Source organism: Salvia hispanica, chromosome 1, assembly GCF_029641045.1.
Source record: "Salvia hispanica isolate PSC_SH4W2 chromosome 1, Shi_PSC_v1, whole genome shotgun sequence".
In the NCBI taxonomy this organism is placed as follows: Eukaryota; Viridiplantae; Streptophyta; class Magnoliopsida; order Lamiales; family Lamiaceae; genus Salvia; species Salvia hispanica.
The window spans coordinates 14513029-14529143 of NC_142692.1; the positions used below are offsets into that span (position 1 = coordinate 14513029).

Below are 16115 nucleotides of genomic sequence, written 5' to 3' on the forward strand. Positions count from 1 at the left end.
ATATACCTTGGCAAAAAAGAAGTATATGCAGTACTACTAAATTTCTCATCAACGCCAACATTTCTAATATCCACTTAACGTTCTTAAAACAATTGCATATTTTATACTAGAATTGATTTGATAGTTGAGAGTTGTTACGCACATATTTCTTGACATAAATAAATTTGAATGGATTGTGCTTTGAAACATAGACTTTTATTTTTAACTTCAAATTACTACATATTATTGTTAGATGAATTGTTAGGGATCTTACTAGAATTGACAAAGGGTTTGTGTTGCGCAGGCACTAAAATACCATAAATTGGCTACAACATCAAAATTTCATCAATAATATAACCGAATTTTGCAATTTTAAGGGCTATACCCCAAATTTAATTGTTTAACAATAATCACACGATTTGTGATTTTGAAATTATGACAAGCACCCTCTCAATTCTGAGAAGTTAAGAATGAGATTGAATAACATGGAACTTACATCACGATTTAGATGGTGTGGGAAAACTCCACAATGCTATTAACTGAAACTGATAACTTGGCCAAATAATAACTTACACCACTGCCCAAATACAACTTTTGACATTCGTTTGATATTAATATTAATAATACACACAGAAACAATACTCCTCTTTTCCTACAAGCAGGTGATCAAAGTTATTCATGCTTCCCGGCTCATCTCCTTGTGAGTATACACAATGTCTTTGTCACCATTTACCACTTGCCCTTTTCCTCTTGCAAGCCTGTATCAGATTGCACCATCATTTTGCTTTCAAGTTTAACGAAATACGATTTGCAGTTGCACATATACCATTGAAATTTCTTATTACAAACATACCATCGTGTTGTTAGCAGTCCTTCAACACCTACAGGACCTCGGGCATGAATTCGACTTGTACTAATACCAACCTGTTAGATAGATACAGTTACATAAGGATGGCAACGATACTAATGATTTGTTCTTGAGACCTACTTGAACATAGACGAATATAACATACCTCTGCACCTAATCCAAAGCGAAAGCCATCACTGAATCTTGTACTTGCATTGTGAAACACAGCAGCACTGAAATGTAACAGCTCATGTTAGGATTTTAGTTGGATTCTTTTACAAGTTTATTTCAAATATGATACACGGATGGTATATATTGACATAAGAAATTACCTGTCTACTTGACGCAAAAAGATTCCAGCAACATCATCGTCTTCTGTTACAATGCAGTCTGTATGTGCACTGCAATTAAGAGAGTACCCACTGCATTAGATACCATTCTAACAATACTGAGAAGCACCGGTTGTAAAAAAACATGTAAAGACAAATATGAGTTGGAAAGATCTCAAAAGGTGACATGCCTGCCATGCTGATGTATATGATCAATGGCAGCATTTACATCATCCACAATCTCAACAGTGCAAGCAAGAGCACTATATTCGTGGTGTAATGACCGTGCCTCGGGAATGTTCAGTGAAGAGCTTGCTCGAGGTCCACCAAATATTTTTACTCCTGAAACACGCATGTTATAAAAATACTAGTATTGTGAACACCGGTTTCATTCGAGGGGTGTGAAAACAACTGTAATGCAAATTATTTAGCCTATTTCCAAATCTTTAGACAAACTCTAGTGCAAAAATGTTGTATAGCATTTGGCTAACAAAGATACAATAAGATAATTATATGATTAGTGACAGTGATTCCAACTAAAAGCTTATAACTAAAAACTTTTGAACCTTTGTTATTCTAAATATTCAGTCACCGTCATGGAAAAGGCATGACTTCATACAGTTTTCATGCATAATGAGAATATCAGCATATCCTGTTTAGTAAAAATTTTGTATTGTTTCAATAGATGATCTTCTAAGGACCCTTAATCCCCAAAGAGGGATAAAGGGAAATTTATTTTTATTTTGGATATTATAGGTTGGTTGGATGTTAAAGACACACCCACCTTTGGTTTGAAGTTCCACTATTAGCTCATTTAGACCACCAGTCTGCACAAGGTCCTTGTGTACAAGCAATGTTTCCTATAAAGCAAAGGAGATGCTAGTTTCCACTCGTATCTTGGATATAATTAGAATAAAGTGTTAAGAATAAGACATACCATTGCATTGCAGGCAGCAGGATAATCAGTTTTTGCATCTACAACGATTTGTTTAGCCATGTCCATATTAGCAGACTTATCTACGTATACATGACATATTCCATCTGGGAACAAACCACACAATAGTTTTCAAGTATAAGAAATTTGATGACTACTTGACCAAAATACTACACCAAGAGATAATAAAATAGTCTAGAAAAGTAGAATATATATTTTTTACCAGCATGTCCAAGAACAGGAATCTTTGTTGACACCTTAATTTGAGATACAAGTTTGTTGCTCCCTCTTGGAATCACAAGGTCAATGACATCATCCAGCTTTTCCACAAACATTAAACTTCAGTTCCAACTCTTATATTGTGGATTTAATACCAATGAAAAATAATACAATAGAAGAATTAAGCACTATATAAATAAAAAACCTTGAGCAACTCAGGGATCTCTTCTCTAGAAGTAACTAGTCCAATAAGGCCTTCACCAACACTTTTTGGGATGGCCGATGTGATTATCTGAAATAACAAGTGATGAAGTCAGAATCTCTAATACTAAGAATGGAATGTGCTAGAACTACACATTTCACATGATCTAACCTTATGCAGAATTGCATTTGATCTTCTAGCTTCTTTGCCCCCTTTTAACAGGAGTCCATTCCCACTTCGAATTGCTAGTGAAGCTATCTGTTTAAAGGGAAACAGAAGGCCATGAGTTTGTACCAATGACAAAAACAAAAAAATTATCTGATGTGTCGTTGACAAGTTCATTATAAACAAAAACTGAAGCCCTGGGATACCATTAAACATGAAACATAACATCAAATTATGATTACTGTACTTTACCTGAACCAGTGCATCAGGTCGAGACTCAAAAATGATCAAAAGAACGCCCAAAGGAGATGATAGTTTCTCCAAGATGAATCCTTCTGATAGCTGCAGTAATAATCATCAGGCAATCACAAACTTATCTCCTAATAATCTACCGTATAAGATTTTCAAAATTTATAATCTGTTGTGCATTTCTCTTGGAAAGTTTGGGAGCAAGCCCAGACGTTTTATCCCTTACCAAGACATTTTATCAAACCCAAGTCGACCAGAGATTCAGAATTTCATCACATACATATAAAAATAATGAATATAGTTTATTACATTTCTGTAAAGCAAACATGCATATAAAAATTGACTTCCTACACTATGGATTTCAAAATATTATACTAGGATTTAGCTCAAAAAATTATAAGAAAGAAATATAGCAATATTTGTGTTGAGAGCTGGATACATGAGACTTGATTCAAGTGTTTGATCTTGGAACATTTTTTAAAGCTTGGTTCCCACAATTATAGATACTATTTCAGGCCTGCTTACACAAAAAATAACATGATGCTACTCTTTATTGCAGAAGCCGAAATAGTAGGTGGCATTTCTAAATGAGGGACACCTTAGTTTGGTAGCTATGAATTTGAAACAGTCAACTTCTACTTATCAATTGCAAACAATATTGCAGAAACAAAGTATCAGGAAGACAGTATAACTCCACACTCTCACTATTTCCCACCATTACTATAATTCTAATGTAATGTCTAATGAGGATAAGGACCTCATTTACTGACCTCCATTCTCTTCAAAACTCGACCAACTGGCTCCTCCATGTTTGCTAGCACGCGAATAGAATTTGCGAGACTTGAAACCTGAAAATCATATAAAAATTATGAGAATAGTTGTAGCAACACTTCAGTTAAAAGGTGATGTGCTTTATCAAGTCATCTTACCTTACCAGGCTTCAAAGCAAGCCTCGATACTAAAGCTTTTTCATATCTGGCCTTTAGGGCTTCAGCAATATCAGCTTCATTTTCAGCAGTTATTAGCTTCTCATTAGCCTCTAAGGCATCAGCAACACTCAACAAAATTTTACTCCTGTCATGAGAAGACATTGCCTGCAACATACAATTGTGACATGCTTATTAGAAAACTTTGTATTGTGTAGCAAACCAAAAGAGTTCTTATTCAGGAATTATTACCTGCAGTCTCCGTGAACTATCTCTTGCAGCCATCGCCATCTCCCTCACACCTAATTCTCCTAGTGGGGCCCATTTATGTGCATCTCGGTGGAATAGTGTGCCAATACGTTGTCCACTTAGAACCTTTAGAATATTTCCATACGCAAAACCGCTACATCCAAATAGAAAGGGTTGGGATCAGAGACAGAAAGTAGAAAATTCCCAATGAATTTTTAATTTGGGCTGTTAAATTTAATTCCATACTGTTATTTTTAATCCTCCTACATAAGTAATGAAGCAGTACATACATAGAATTAAACATTCAAAACTTCATAAAAAGGTGCTAATAAATGTGCATTTCATTTAGAGACATACAAACGCTAGCTATCTTGTTCCTAGTGTTCGATATAACTCGAATTAGCAGCTTAAGAGACTTTATGTAAAAAAAAATGAAATGAAACTATTAACAAACCAGAAACAATTTATATTAAACATTTGAGAAATTCAAATGAGTTGCATATGGATGCTAGCTTTATTCATCTTCGAAATGAAAACAGAAAAGCTACTTGAAGTCTTGAACCACGTGTCAATGCTTAAGATCAGTAGGAACAAATTATTGCATTGCCTAAAATGAACTTTTTGTAAAGAGAAAATAATATTTTCATCACATCTGTTCAAACTAAATGTCTCTTGTTGTTCACTTGTTCTTACTTAATAAGGAAACTTTTGTAAAGAGAAAATGTTCTTTTCATCACATCTGTTCAAACTAGGTGTCTCTTGTTTTTCTTACCTTATAATCCATCTGCTCCTTATGCATTACAGAGTTATATATTCATTTAAATACAGTGAGAATTATGTTGTAAAAGCCACTTTAAAAAAAATTGAAAAATAAATTATCAGTGTATGATAAAAAATTCTCTTATGCATTTTGTGTAATAAACAACCAAGATAGAAAATTTTACAGGGAAGTGAGCAGGTACCTGGTGATAACAACAGGAATACCAGCGTACGCAGCATAAACAGCAGCTTTTACTTTAGCCGTCATCCCTCCTCTTCCCACCCGTGATTTGTCTCCAAAAGTTATCAGACCCTCATGTCTTTCCTTAACATACGTATGAATCAGTTCAGATTTTGGATCACTTGGTGGGCCGCTATAAAGACCGTCTACATCACTCAACAGAACAAGTAGATCAGCTTTTAGCTCCAATGCCAGAAGAGCCGCTAAACTGTCATTATCCCAAAATATTCCGGAAGCATCCTACAGAATGGAAACATATGACAAAAATGATGTGAGGAGCTGAGAATATGCTGCTATCCAATCTAGATATGTAGTTCGCCCCACCAGTACGGACCTAAGAACCCAGAGAGTATTCATATACCTAGCTCCTAAATGAAGTAGTCAACTGATATTTGTTCTATAATATGCATTCCCATGGAATAATAAAATTAAAGAAAGATCACTGGACACTTGCAACAGTAGTTCCCCAAACAGGCAAAACATGAATTTGCAAATTGAAACTGGTGAAGAAAATTGGAATCTTTCCTTTACTGAGTAGTTTAAGGCACTTTCTTTGATAACATGTAGTACAGCTAAATTGCGCACCATCTGATCTAATTAGAACAGAAAAGATAAGCAATGAATAAAATCAATACCCCACCTCATAGGGAGCTTTCCTGGTACTGATGGCATCATTTTCATTAAATATTGGAACCACCTTCAGCGACAACATAGATTTCACAGTTTCATTCAGTTGCCTTCTGAAATCTGGGTCTCTAAAATCATTATCAGTTACTAGAAGCTGTGCTGAGGTCGTATCCAACTGCACGAGAGAATCCCATATTAAGTTAGATCCACATGGTTGCCATATCTTCTAGGAGATTTTATTTTCTCTAAGGGCGCACCTGGCTGAACAAAGTGTCATACAGAGCCATAAGACCATTTTGTCCAACAGCTGCACAAGCTTTCCCATCAAGTTCAACTTGCGGCTTTTGGAGGTCAGCAAAGCTGCCAAAAAGCCAGCCAAAAATTATTATAATGATAAAACGGAGGCTTACAGTGTTGTCAAACATAATTAAAAAAAATCAAATTCTTATGCTTTTGTCTATGCACTGTTAATATGTTTAGGCACCAGTTAAATTGATGATGAAGCATTGAACAAAACTATGAACACAAGTTCCTGAGAAGTTCTTAGATAAGAGGAAAAGATTCCATATAACTTTCAGAAATCTCTGAAGCCTTAATCAAGCGAATAGAGGAAGCCAAAATACCTGCTGTGAACTAGTTTCCGGTATCGAAGCCTCTGGCGGCCAACACCAACAGCACCTGATGTCACCAAAATCACCTCGTAGCCATCAGTGTTGAGTTCATGGATCTGCACTTGATATGCAACTCAAAAATGTAAGAATCACACAAGTCTTATGGATGTATATGAATTGAGATAAACTCTTTATAATTATGTAATCATTGAGCACCTGCTCACAAAGTGAGCCTAGTCTTCCAAGAGCTAGTCGTCCATCAGCTTGAGTAACTACGGCCGTTCCCACCTTCAATTTTAGAGATGAAGCATCAGTTTTTGATGTAAGAAGAAGGAAAATTACAATTACTTCCTGCTGCACTACTAGTAAATCATACAATTGCAAATAAAATGATGAATGCAACTTTTGTATGCTAAATCACACACACAAACACAATATTAATTGGCATTGATACCCATCCACCAGAAAATTGAGTGCAGTCAGAACTGAGTCAACATCTTCATCCAAAATCTCCTAGTTCTGTGTAATTTTACTGTATACAGAACTAATACATATACATTTGTAAACTACTTAAATGGCGGAAACAGAGTAGTACAAGTTCATGAAAGGGAGCGAATAATGATAAATGTGTACAGCCTTTAAATGCTGGTGGCATACAAATTATTCGTGCAATGGCATCGAAAACGATTCATTTGATGGCAATAAACAAACACAGACGCAGACGCAGACGCAGAGAGGAAATTCGCACAATAAAACAGCAATCCAGAAAGTCAAACCTCTAAAAATCAGAGTGAGATTAAAATGAAAGGAATAAGAATGAAAAGGTTGCAGAGTTGGTTACCTTGATGACGATGCGTTTGACATCTCTGAGAAACGAACGAGTGGAATCAGCAGCCTCCATTTGAAAAGATTTTAGAGAGAGAAAGTAAAATGCAGAAATAGATTGAAAATCGGAGATGAAGTGGAGGACTCTCGTGAAGACAAGTATTTATAGGGTTAAAATGTAAGTAGAGTAACAGCTGCCATATGAACTCAGCCCTTCACTGCACCCCCCACTTTGTCTTCTTCTTCTGAACAATTCCCGACGTGGACGGGTAGTTTTCGTTTTTATTCTATCTATTATAAAAAATATAGAAAAGATAAATATACATAAATTCTAAGTTTGCATAATAGAGTCTCTTTAGGGGAGTGTTATATTGCTAACTCAATATCTAATTGCTAACTACAACTAAATAATAGCCATTAGATATTTAAATTAAGGCCTAGATCATCAACCACGAAATGTCAATATGATCAACAAAAAACGTCAATAAAGACATATGATTAATTCCATAAAATATCAATAGGGGTATTAATGTCAATTAACTACATGTTTAGTTATAAGTAACTTTTAAAAGAAATCCCAAAACGTTACATTCATATAACATATATCAAATTAAAGATAATTTTATAAGGATTCCAACGATGCATATGTCCCGACGTCAAAATTTGAAAAAAAATTCGAAATTTTTTCAATTTTTTCGTAAAGCAGAAATGTCAACATACTATATAAAATATGTCAATATAATACATGTAGAATGTTAAAGCATTGTGTTGACATTCTCAAAGCATTGTGTTGATATTTCCGAAACACTATATTGACATTTTCATCTAAAACCCTAATTTGGCGTTTTTTTTATCTTTTTTTATTTTATTAATAAAACAAAAATTACACGTGGCAAATTGTAGACCACACGTTTTCTAAAATCCTATGGCCTTAAATTAGTTGTAGTTAGCAATTAAGTGATGAGTTAGCAATTGATCACTCCCCGTCTCATTATATGTAAATTCACTCATTATAAAACCGCATAATGGGACTAAATTAAGATTTTTAGATTTAGTATTTTATAGATGGGATGCGCAAATGTATAAATTATTTCGTATTCATCACAGATCTATTTTACTTCAGCCTAGGCAAATAAGTCATAACACATTAGGAGATTTTAACTTCATTGCAGAATACATTACTTCATTCCAGTAGGTTTTTACTTCATTCCAGTCGGTACAGGCAGTTTCACCGTCACATACCGTTCTTTCTCACTGCAATGTCTATCACCACTGCCACGATGCTGACAACAAAATGGAATGATAATCTAATTGAATGGTGCAATAAGTGATACGCTCGGATTTTGTACTGTTTTAAGGCCTTTATTTGGTCTGTTTTTAATATCAAAATCATAACTCATGTCCATATTTTACATATTTTATCTATTTTGGTATTTTGACGTGTTTTGTGAGAAATGTGCATATTTGAGCCTAAAAAAGACAGCAAAAAGTCGAAGTTGGAAATCTGGAGCATTCGAGACACCTAGCGGTCCGCTGCAACCCATACAGCGGCCGCTGGGACCCAACGACCATTGCGCCAGTAGCGTTCCGCTCTGGAGAAAGTGGTGCTGAAAAGAAGAAGACGCATATCGACCGTTGGGGAGTGCGTAGCGACCGCTCCAAGAGTTTCCGAAGCTACGAGATTATTCATAGTGTCTACTGCAACACAGTGTAGCGACCGCTATCCAAGAGGCAGAGGCTACAGATCAGACGCAGCGACCGCTGGCCAAGATGCAACGGCCCGCTGCAAAAACGTAACGCACAGAATTGACTTACTTTCTCCCCAAGATTTATCAAATTTAGCCATCTTTACCTTATTTGCCGCTGCTCAAAATTTCCTCTATAAATACCTCCTCAAACCTCTTCATTAAGGATCTTCTTTTTTGACATATAATTCTAGAGCATAATTTTGAGAGTTCTTCATTGTGCAAGAGGTTGAAGAAGGAATCAAGAGAAGATCAAGGCTACAAGAATTCAACCTTTGGGTTTTATTGCTTTAGTTCTTATGTTCACTTTATTTTCCCTTCATTCTATGTTTTTAGATTATTCAATTACGTGTAACTAAATTCATAGGATTCTAGGGATGTGTTAGTAACGACTTTGGTTATACAATTCCGTTTTCTATTTAATATTCGTTTTGTTTTTACTTCTCTTCCCTAAGTTGTTCCATAATACTTCACGTTTGAGTAACACATTCGGTGATGATATAATATAACTTGCTACATATTCGTGAGAGGATGTTGACAAGTTATGTAACGACCCGCCATTATAGGGTACAATAATAATGACGATCGTTAACTAGGAAGACTTAAATGCAACAAGTTCATAGGCTAGGGCTTCATTTAAAGGAAATTTACCAAAGCATTTAATGAACAATTAAATAGGAGAAGAATAATGCCTTAGCAAAGGAATCCAACCAAAAAGGCTATCGCAATAAATGCTTATCAAAGTTTCCAAAATAATTCCAACGGTACCATATCCAAAAATTCCCACGAAATAAAAGTATTCATCCCAACCAAAAGATCACAAGTTTCATAATATAGCGGAAGCGACCAAGAAAGAAGTGAGGCTATGTATGGAGACACAACGACACTTAGAGTTCCAACAGATCATCTTATTATTTCCTACTCAACACCGCCGCCCGCTCGCCACCGCTCAACCTGCACATAGGGAAAACACATGCAGGGCTGAGTACTTATAATCATACTCAGTGGACTCATTGCCGAAAACAGTTTTATCAACAATAGTAATTATGATGCCATTTTCAAGTGTCCATCGGGGTTTTAACTTTAGAAAGACCCGAGGCACCAAAATATATTCTTTATCAAATATCACGGTCGCGCAACCATTTTTCACATCGACGTTTACCATATCCTCATTCTACATGACAAGGAATGCGGCCGCAATCCAGGTCACTAGACCGGCCAACCCGTACGTCAGCACTCGGTCTAACATTGGTGTACACTAACCCAAGTAGAGTTTGCGGCTCTACAAGGATCCGAATTCGATTAAATCAATAGTGGCATAGCCACGAGGGATAGGCACGACAAAACAAATCAAGGCATGATAACACATATCTCATTCTCATCAATATCAGTTTAGGACAATGTCCTTATTTTAAAAGAAAGCCCACCTCGTCGGCATAGCTCGAGAGTATTCTCTTCTCCTCGTTTATCACGCTGAGAGCGCGAAGTATCACCTTTAAATTAGGCGTATCACAAATCAGTTTCAATCATTGATCTCAAATCATGCATGTCTCCCATATTTCCCTTTTTCCCATCGATTATTTTCAAAATCATCAATCAAAATCAAAGTATGATTAGCATATCATTTTTATTCAAATAACAACTCCAAATTCACCATTAAATCGTGTTACGCATGAGTGTTCCACCCACACAACACACGCACACGATCACAATACATGTGCACGCACGCCGAGGCATGCGCACACACACACACACGGCCACACACACACGGCCACATACACAAACACATCCATACATCCCAAATTCATCAATTTTAATTCCCTTTCACTCAATCTAAATGCATGTGGACTCAAGAACACCGATTAATCGGTAGAAGAAGAGGAGATCAAAAATTAAAGTACCTTTTTCCAAAAGAACAATCGGTAGAAACAAATTATAGTCTTGATTCTTCTATAAACTCTTGGATTTCAACTTGAATTCTTCTCAATTGATGAAGAAATCTTGGAGAAAAGATGAAGAAAACTTGGAGAGAGTGGGGAGAGAGATTTTCGAAATTATGGGGGAGTGGGGCGCCGGTTTTGTGAATGCTAGGGTTTAGGATCTCTCATGTATTTATAGAGTGCCAAAATAATATCCAATAATTAAATAAATCAAGATTTGGAAGATATGGAGAGATTTGTTGGTTGAAGTTAGCGTGAAGTAGGGGAGAAATAAGGGGGATTCGAAAATTATAGGCTATTTAATTAGCCTATAATTAAATTCAAATATTTCACGGAGTAGAATAATATATCACGGAGCAAAATAAATAATTAAATCCTCTTCAAATAATAGTAGTAGGCGATTTTTATGCCTATCTCACAAGGGATTTAATTTCAAATCCTAATTTAATTAGGATATGACAATATCTTCTTAGATTTGGCAAGATATGCTAGGATATTTTAGCATATTTATATTTATTCATGGAAGAGAATAAATAAGGGATCAAATAGTATAATAAATAATTTCTCCCTCCCTTCTAGATGAGATTTTCGAAAATCTCATGGATATCAAAGGTGGTGTTTTCGAAAATTCCATGATGGAATTAACGTATAATTGGACTTTGGATTTAATTTGGATAATCATCCCAAACAAATAATTAGATCCAAGAAAATAGGTTTCCTTCTCCAATAATGATGATGGCCGAAAATTCCACACATTTAAATAATGCTCCTATTTAATTCTCACTCATCCCTTAGGAAAATAATTCACCACAATTATATTTCTCCGCATCAAATATTCACACCAAAACAATCATTTCTTTACTTTCTCTTCCTTTTCTCAACGCATTGACCTTTCAACGGCCACGTCGTATTTTTCATATCTTTGACTATTCAATAGCCACGTCAACATTTCAACAAGTTGACTATTCAACTCAATCTAAATTCTCATACGCAATTAGGTCACAAAGACACCATGCAATTAATTACTCATCAAATAATCCACATATCATAGCATTTAAGGCATTTAATGCAAAAAATTTTATAACCTGAAAATTAGGGTTTGAAAAAGTGGGGCGTTACAAGTTAGATCCACTTAATAGACACTACAATTAGCTTCCCTTAAAACGACACTGTTAATTGAGAGTGGCCTTTTCAAGGGTCTTAGGAGCTTTTAAGAGTTACAGATCTGGAATTGACAACCCTGGTGTTAGTAATCTATGCTTGTGCCGCATGGGCAAAACTTATGTGACTCGTTCTATCGAAATATAAACTATGCTAGGGTGTTGTAGTTGGAATTTGTATAACCATATTTGTGAATGCACAGCCCTGGAATTCTCTTATCTCTCATATTTTACCTCTTTAATTATTTGCAATTAGTTGTTTTATTGCTTTCAAATTGTTTTTAGTTTTCAATATCTTCAAAACTTTCGATTTTCCAAATAGTGAACGAAGCTTAGTTGAAGGTAGACAGTCTGTGATTGTTTTTCCCGTGATCGATATCCGGTACTGACCATTAGTTATACTATATATACTTTGTATAGTTGCAGATTTATTTAGTGCTAATAAAAAGTGCATTAATAAGCACATGGAATGGTGTAATAAACTATTTGAATGAAGTATGCGTAGAAGCATTTGAAGTCCTGTTGAAATAAAGTATAAACCTTATCCAATGAAGTATTGACAATTTTTAATAAAGTATTAAACATATTGGAATAAATTAGTAGTATCTTTTTTTAAGTGAATAAAGTAAAAACTCACTTCAATGAATTCAAATGAAGCATGTGTTGAATCATTTCAAAACCTACTCGAAGTAAGTAAAAACATATTATAGTTTCAAGGTATTACATACCGTAATAAAGTAATAAACATGCTAGAATGAAGTAAAATGGGCTTGTAATGAAGACCGGAATAATTTACACATCATCGAACCTCATAAAAAAAACTAGATCTAATGGTCCTAATTAGGTTTCTAGTTCGATCTTTAAAATTAGTTCGACATTGATCACAACTCTGTACATAATATCCTTAAATTTTTTAATTCGATTGAATTTAATTAAAAATTATTTTTGTTATTTGTTGTATTATTATGTAGTAATAAGAAAGAAGTGATATAGAAATTTTATGTCAAATTATAATATGATTTCGAGCTTGATTTGAATTGATTATACAATATTTAGTAAAATATGTTTTCTTTAATTTACAAATATTTAAGTTAAAATTTTAATTTTGTTTGGAAGTGTTGCAAAATAATTAGTTATAAAATTTATTTTAAATCAGTTAATGTTTATGAATCAATTCTCAAGGTTAAATATTAAAAACATTCGATTATGTACGTACAATTATGTACATTTATCACAACCTCTATTTTTCAACATAAATTTTTTAGAAATGAAACGAATTTTAATACAAAATTAGTAAAATAAAAAGAAAAAGGAGAAAAAACATATCAAACATAATTTTTTTTATAATATAGAAAAACATAAATTAAAATAATTTGTTATTTTTAAAGCAAAATAGAAGATACTAGTATAATTCAGTGAAAGTAATAATTATATTCGAATCACTAAAATCAATCATTCGCTTCACTAAAAAAATATATGTTACCAAATGTTATTGTTTTATTCTTTTTTTTATTTACCTTTTCTCATTTTCCATATTTTCATCCTATAATTTATCCTAAAATCATTTATTAATACCTCTTTCCTTACATTATTTTCTTTAACATAAAAAAAAAAAAAAAAAACTTTTTCTCAACATTTTCATTCTCATTGTGCAACTATGACCGGCCAAGGACCATTTAACTAGGCAAATTGGATGAACAATCTCAGCAGCGACCACATACCATCGTCGGATTACCCAACTCGACGCCTAGCTACCAGATGCATCCTCCAACTAAGAACGTTTACCAGCCCTTCATGGCCACTTGCGGCAGGGATCCCACGAGTCGACGCAATCGTTATTACAAACTAGGGAGACTCAGCCAAGGGGTGAAGGAAATTTAGAAGAAACTCCGGTGACCTATGACTATTACAATGCCACTGCCCGTCATCCCCACACTCCGCTCAAAACGGATAATTGTTCGAAGTGCTGTTCCCACTTTGGAGGATCCGGAAACCAACAAATTGGAAATTTTTTGGGCGAGGGTGACTGGAAACTACAACAACGCGTGCCCAAGAGGAACGCTTCCCGCAATGGTAGATCCTTTGTCGTTATTTCGATCGCGTCGACAAGGATATCAAAAAGTTTTGCGACATCTATAGGAATGAAGAACAACAGTACCAAAACAAAGCGAGTGGAGTCGGCATTTTGCTGGCGGCTATGATGTTCTTCCTACAAGACACTTGGAGGACCTTCAAGCATACCATGACTTGGGATAAGATTCTGTATATGAATATAGGTGGGCGAGTGACATTTAGTTAAACACGGGTTCGAGCTCGAAACGTACGAAGCACACTACGAGTGCCCAATACACTTCAAGTGGCGGCGGTGGTGGTGGCTGATCTGCGCCCGATGACGAGGAGGTCGTAAGCCAGTTCGTGGGAGCTGATGCAGGGGCTTGAGCTCCGGTGCGCGACGTTGTTGGATTGGGACGAAGGCTGCGAAGGCGGTTAGAGATAGATGTAGGGGACGAGGCGAACCAAGTGATACGCTCGGATTTTGCACTGTTTTAAGGCCTCTATTTGGTCTGTTTTGAATGTCTAAATTACAATTCATGTCCATATTTTGCATATTTTCCCTATTTTGGTATTTCGACATGTTTTGTGAGATTTGTGCATATTTGAGCCTAAAAAGATAGGAAAAAGTCGAAGTTGGAAATCTGGAGCGATCATGCCATCAAGCGGTCCGCTGCAACATGCGTAGCGACCGCTACACATATAGCGGTCCGCTCCGGAGAAAGTTGTGCTAAAAATCATAAGACGTCTAGCGACCACTGGGGAGCGTGCAGCGACCACTCAAGAAGCTCCCGAAGCTATTGGAGTATTTGCAGCGACCGCTACAACATAGTGCAGCGACCGCTATCCAGAAGGGGGAGAAGCTATAGACAACGCACAGCGACCGCTGGCCAAGGTGCAGCGGCCCACTGCAAAAACGCGGCGCACGATTTGACCTACTTTCTCTCCAAAATTTACCAAAGTTAGCCACCTTTTACCTTATTCTCATAGCGCTCGACTTTTACCCTATAAATACCCCCTCAAATTTTTTCATTAGAATCTTCTTTTTGCCTCATAATTCTAGAGCATAAAATTGAGAGAGTTCTTAATTATGCAAGAGGTTGGAGACAGAATCAAGAGAAGATCAAGGCTACAAGGATTCAACCTTTGGGTTTTATTGCTTTTAAGTCTTATGTTCACTTTGTTTTCCATTTATTCTATGTTTTTAGCTTATTCTATCATGTGTAACTAAACTCATAGGATTCTAGGGATGTGTTGGTAACGACTTTGGTTATACAATTCCTTTTTCTATTTAATATCCGTTTTGTTTTTACTTCGTTTCTTCCTCAAATTGTTCCGTAATACTTCATGCTTGAGTGACACATTCAATGAAGATTTAATATAACTTGCTACATAATCGTGAGAGGAGGTTGGCGAGTTAGATCCACTTAATTGACACTGCAATTAGCTTCCCTTGAAACGACACTGTTAATTGAGAGTGAAGACTTTTCAAGGGTCTTAGGAGCTTTTAGGAGTTATGAATCTAGGATTGACAACCCTAGTGTTAGTAATCTACGCTTGTACCGCATGAACATAACTTGTGTGACTCGTTCTATCGAAGTATAAAATGTGCTAGGGTATTGTAGTTGGAACTTGTATAACCATAACTGTGAACGCACATCCCTGGAATTCTCTTATCTTTCATATTTTTATCTCTATAATTTGTTGCAATTAGTTGTTTATTGCTTTCAGTGTTCTTATTTTAAAAAAAGTTTTTAAAAAATCTTTGTTCTTCCAAATAGTGAAAGAAGCTTAGTAGAAGGTAGTCAATCTCTGATTCTATTCCCCTTGTTCGATATCCCGATACTAACCTTTAGTTATACTAGATCTACCCTGTATACTTGCAGGTATTTTTAGTGCTAATAAAAAGTGCATCATCAATCCAGACGACCCCCTCCACCGGGGTGAATAATACTTTGATGTCCATGTTCTTCTAGATCACAATGGCTGACACTGCCTGTATGACGTCGTTTTCAGAGCACATAATTAAAGACTTCAGCTTCTCATGACTCAATTG

At 35.6% G+C, this 16115-nt stretch overlaps 1 protein-coding gene across 1 annotated transcript; it reads right to left on the minus strand.

Annotated features, from left to right (window-relative positions):
• Window positions 1-433: 433 nt before the first annotated feature.
• Window positions 434-7396, minus strand: LOC125223260 (delta-1-pyrroline-5-carboxylate synthase). Its single transcript, XM_048126329.2, has 20 exons — window positions 7179-7396; window positions 6554-6625; window positions 6350-6453; window positions 5984-6086; window positions 5740-5901; window positions 5062-5339; window positions 4103-4253; window positions 3854-4018; window positions 3695-3772; window positions 2928-3017; window positions 2682-2768; window positions 2514-2600; window positions 2313-2409; window positions 2093-2196; window positions 1940-2015; window positions 1347-1497; window positions 1159-1227; window positions 993-1059; window positions 833-903; window positions 434-737 (listed from the first exon to the last, which is right to left on the minus strand). Exons 1-20 carry the CDS (start codon window positions 7236-7238, stop codon window positions 656-658), a joined length of 2154 nt encoding a protein of 717 aa, XP_047982286.1. The 5' UTR covers window positions 7239-7396; the 3' UTR covers window positions 434-655.
• Window positions 7397-16115: the final 8719 nt, after the last annotated feature.

Coding starts and splice junctions, on each gene's coding strand:
- LOC125223260 (XM_048126329.2), bottom strand. CDS start 7,238: ATGGAGGCTGCTGATTCCACTCGTTCGTTTCTCAGAGATGTCAAACGC. Junction 3,773..3,853: donor TTGCTTTGAAGCCTGGTAAG/GTAAGATGACTT, acceptor TATGATTTTCAG/GTTTCAAGTCTCGCAAATTC. Junction 2,410..2,513: donor AGATCCCTGAGTTGCTCAAG/GTTTTTTATTTA, acceptor TTTGTGGAAAAG/CTGGATGATGTCATTGACCT.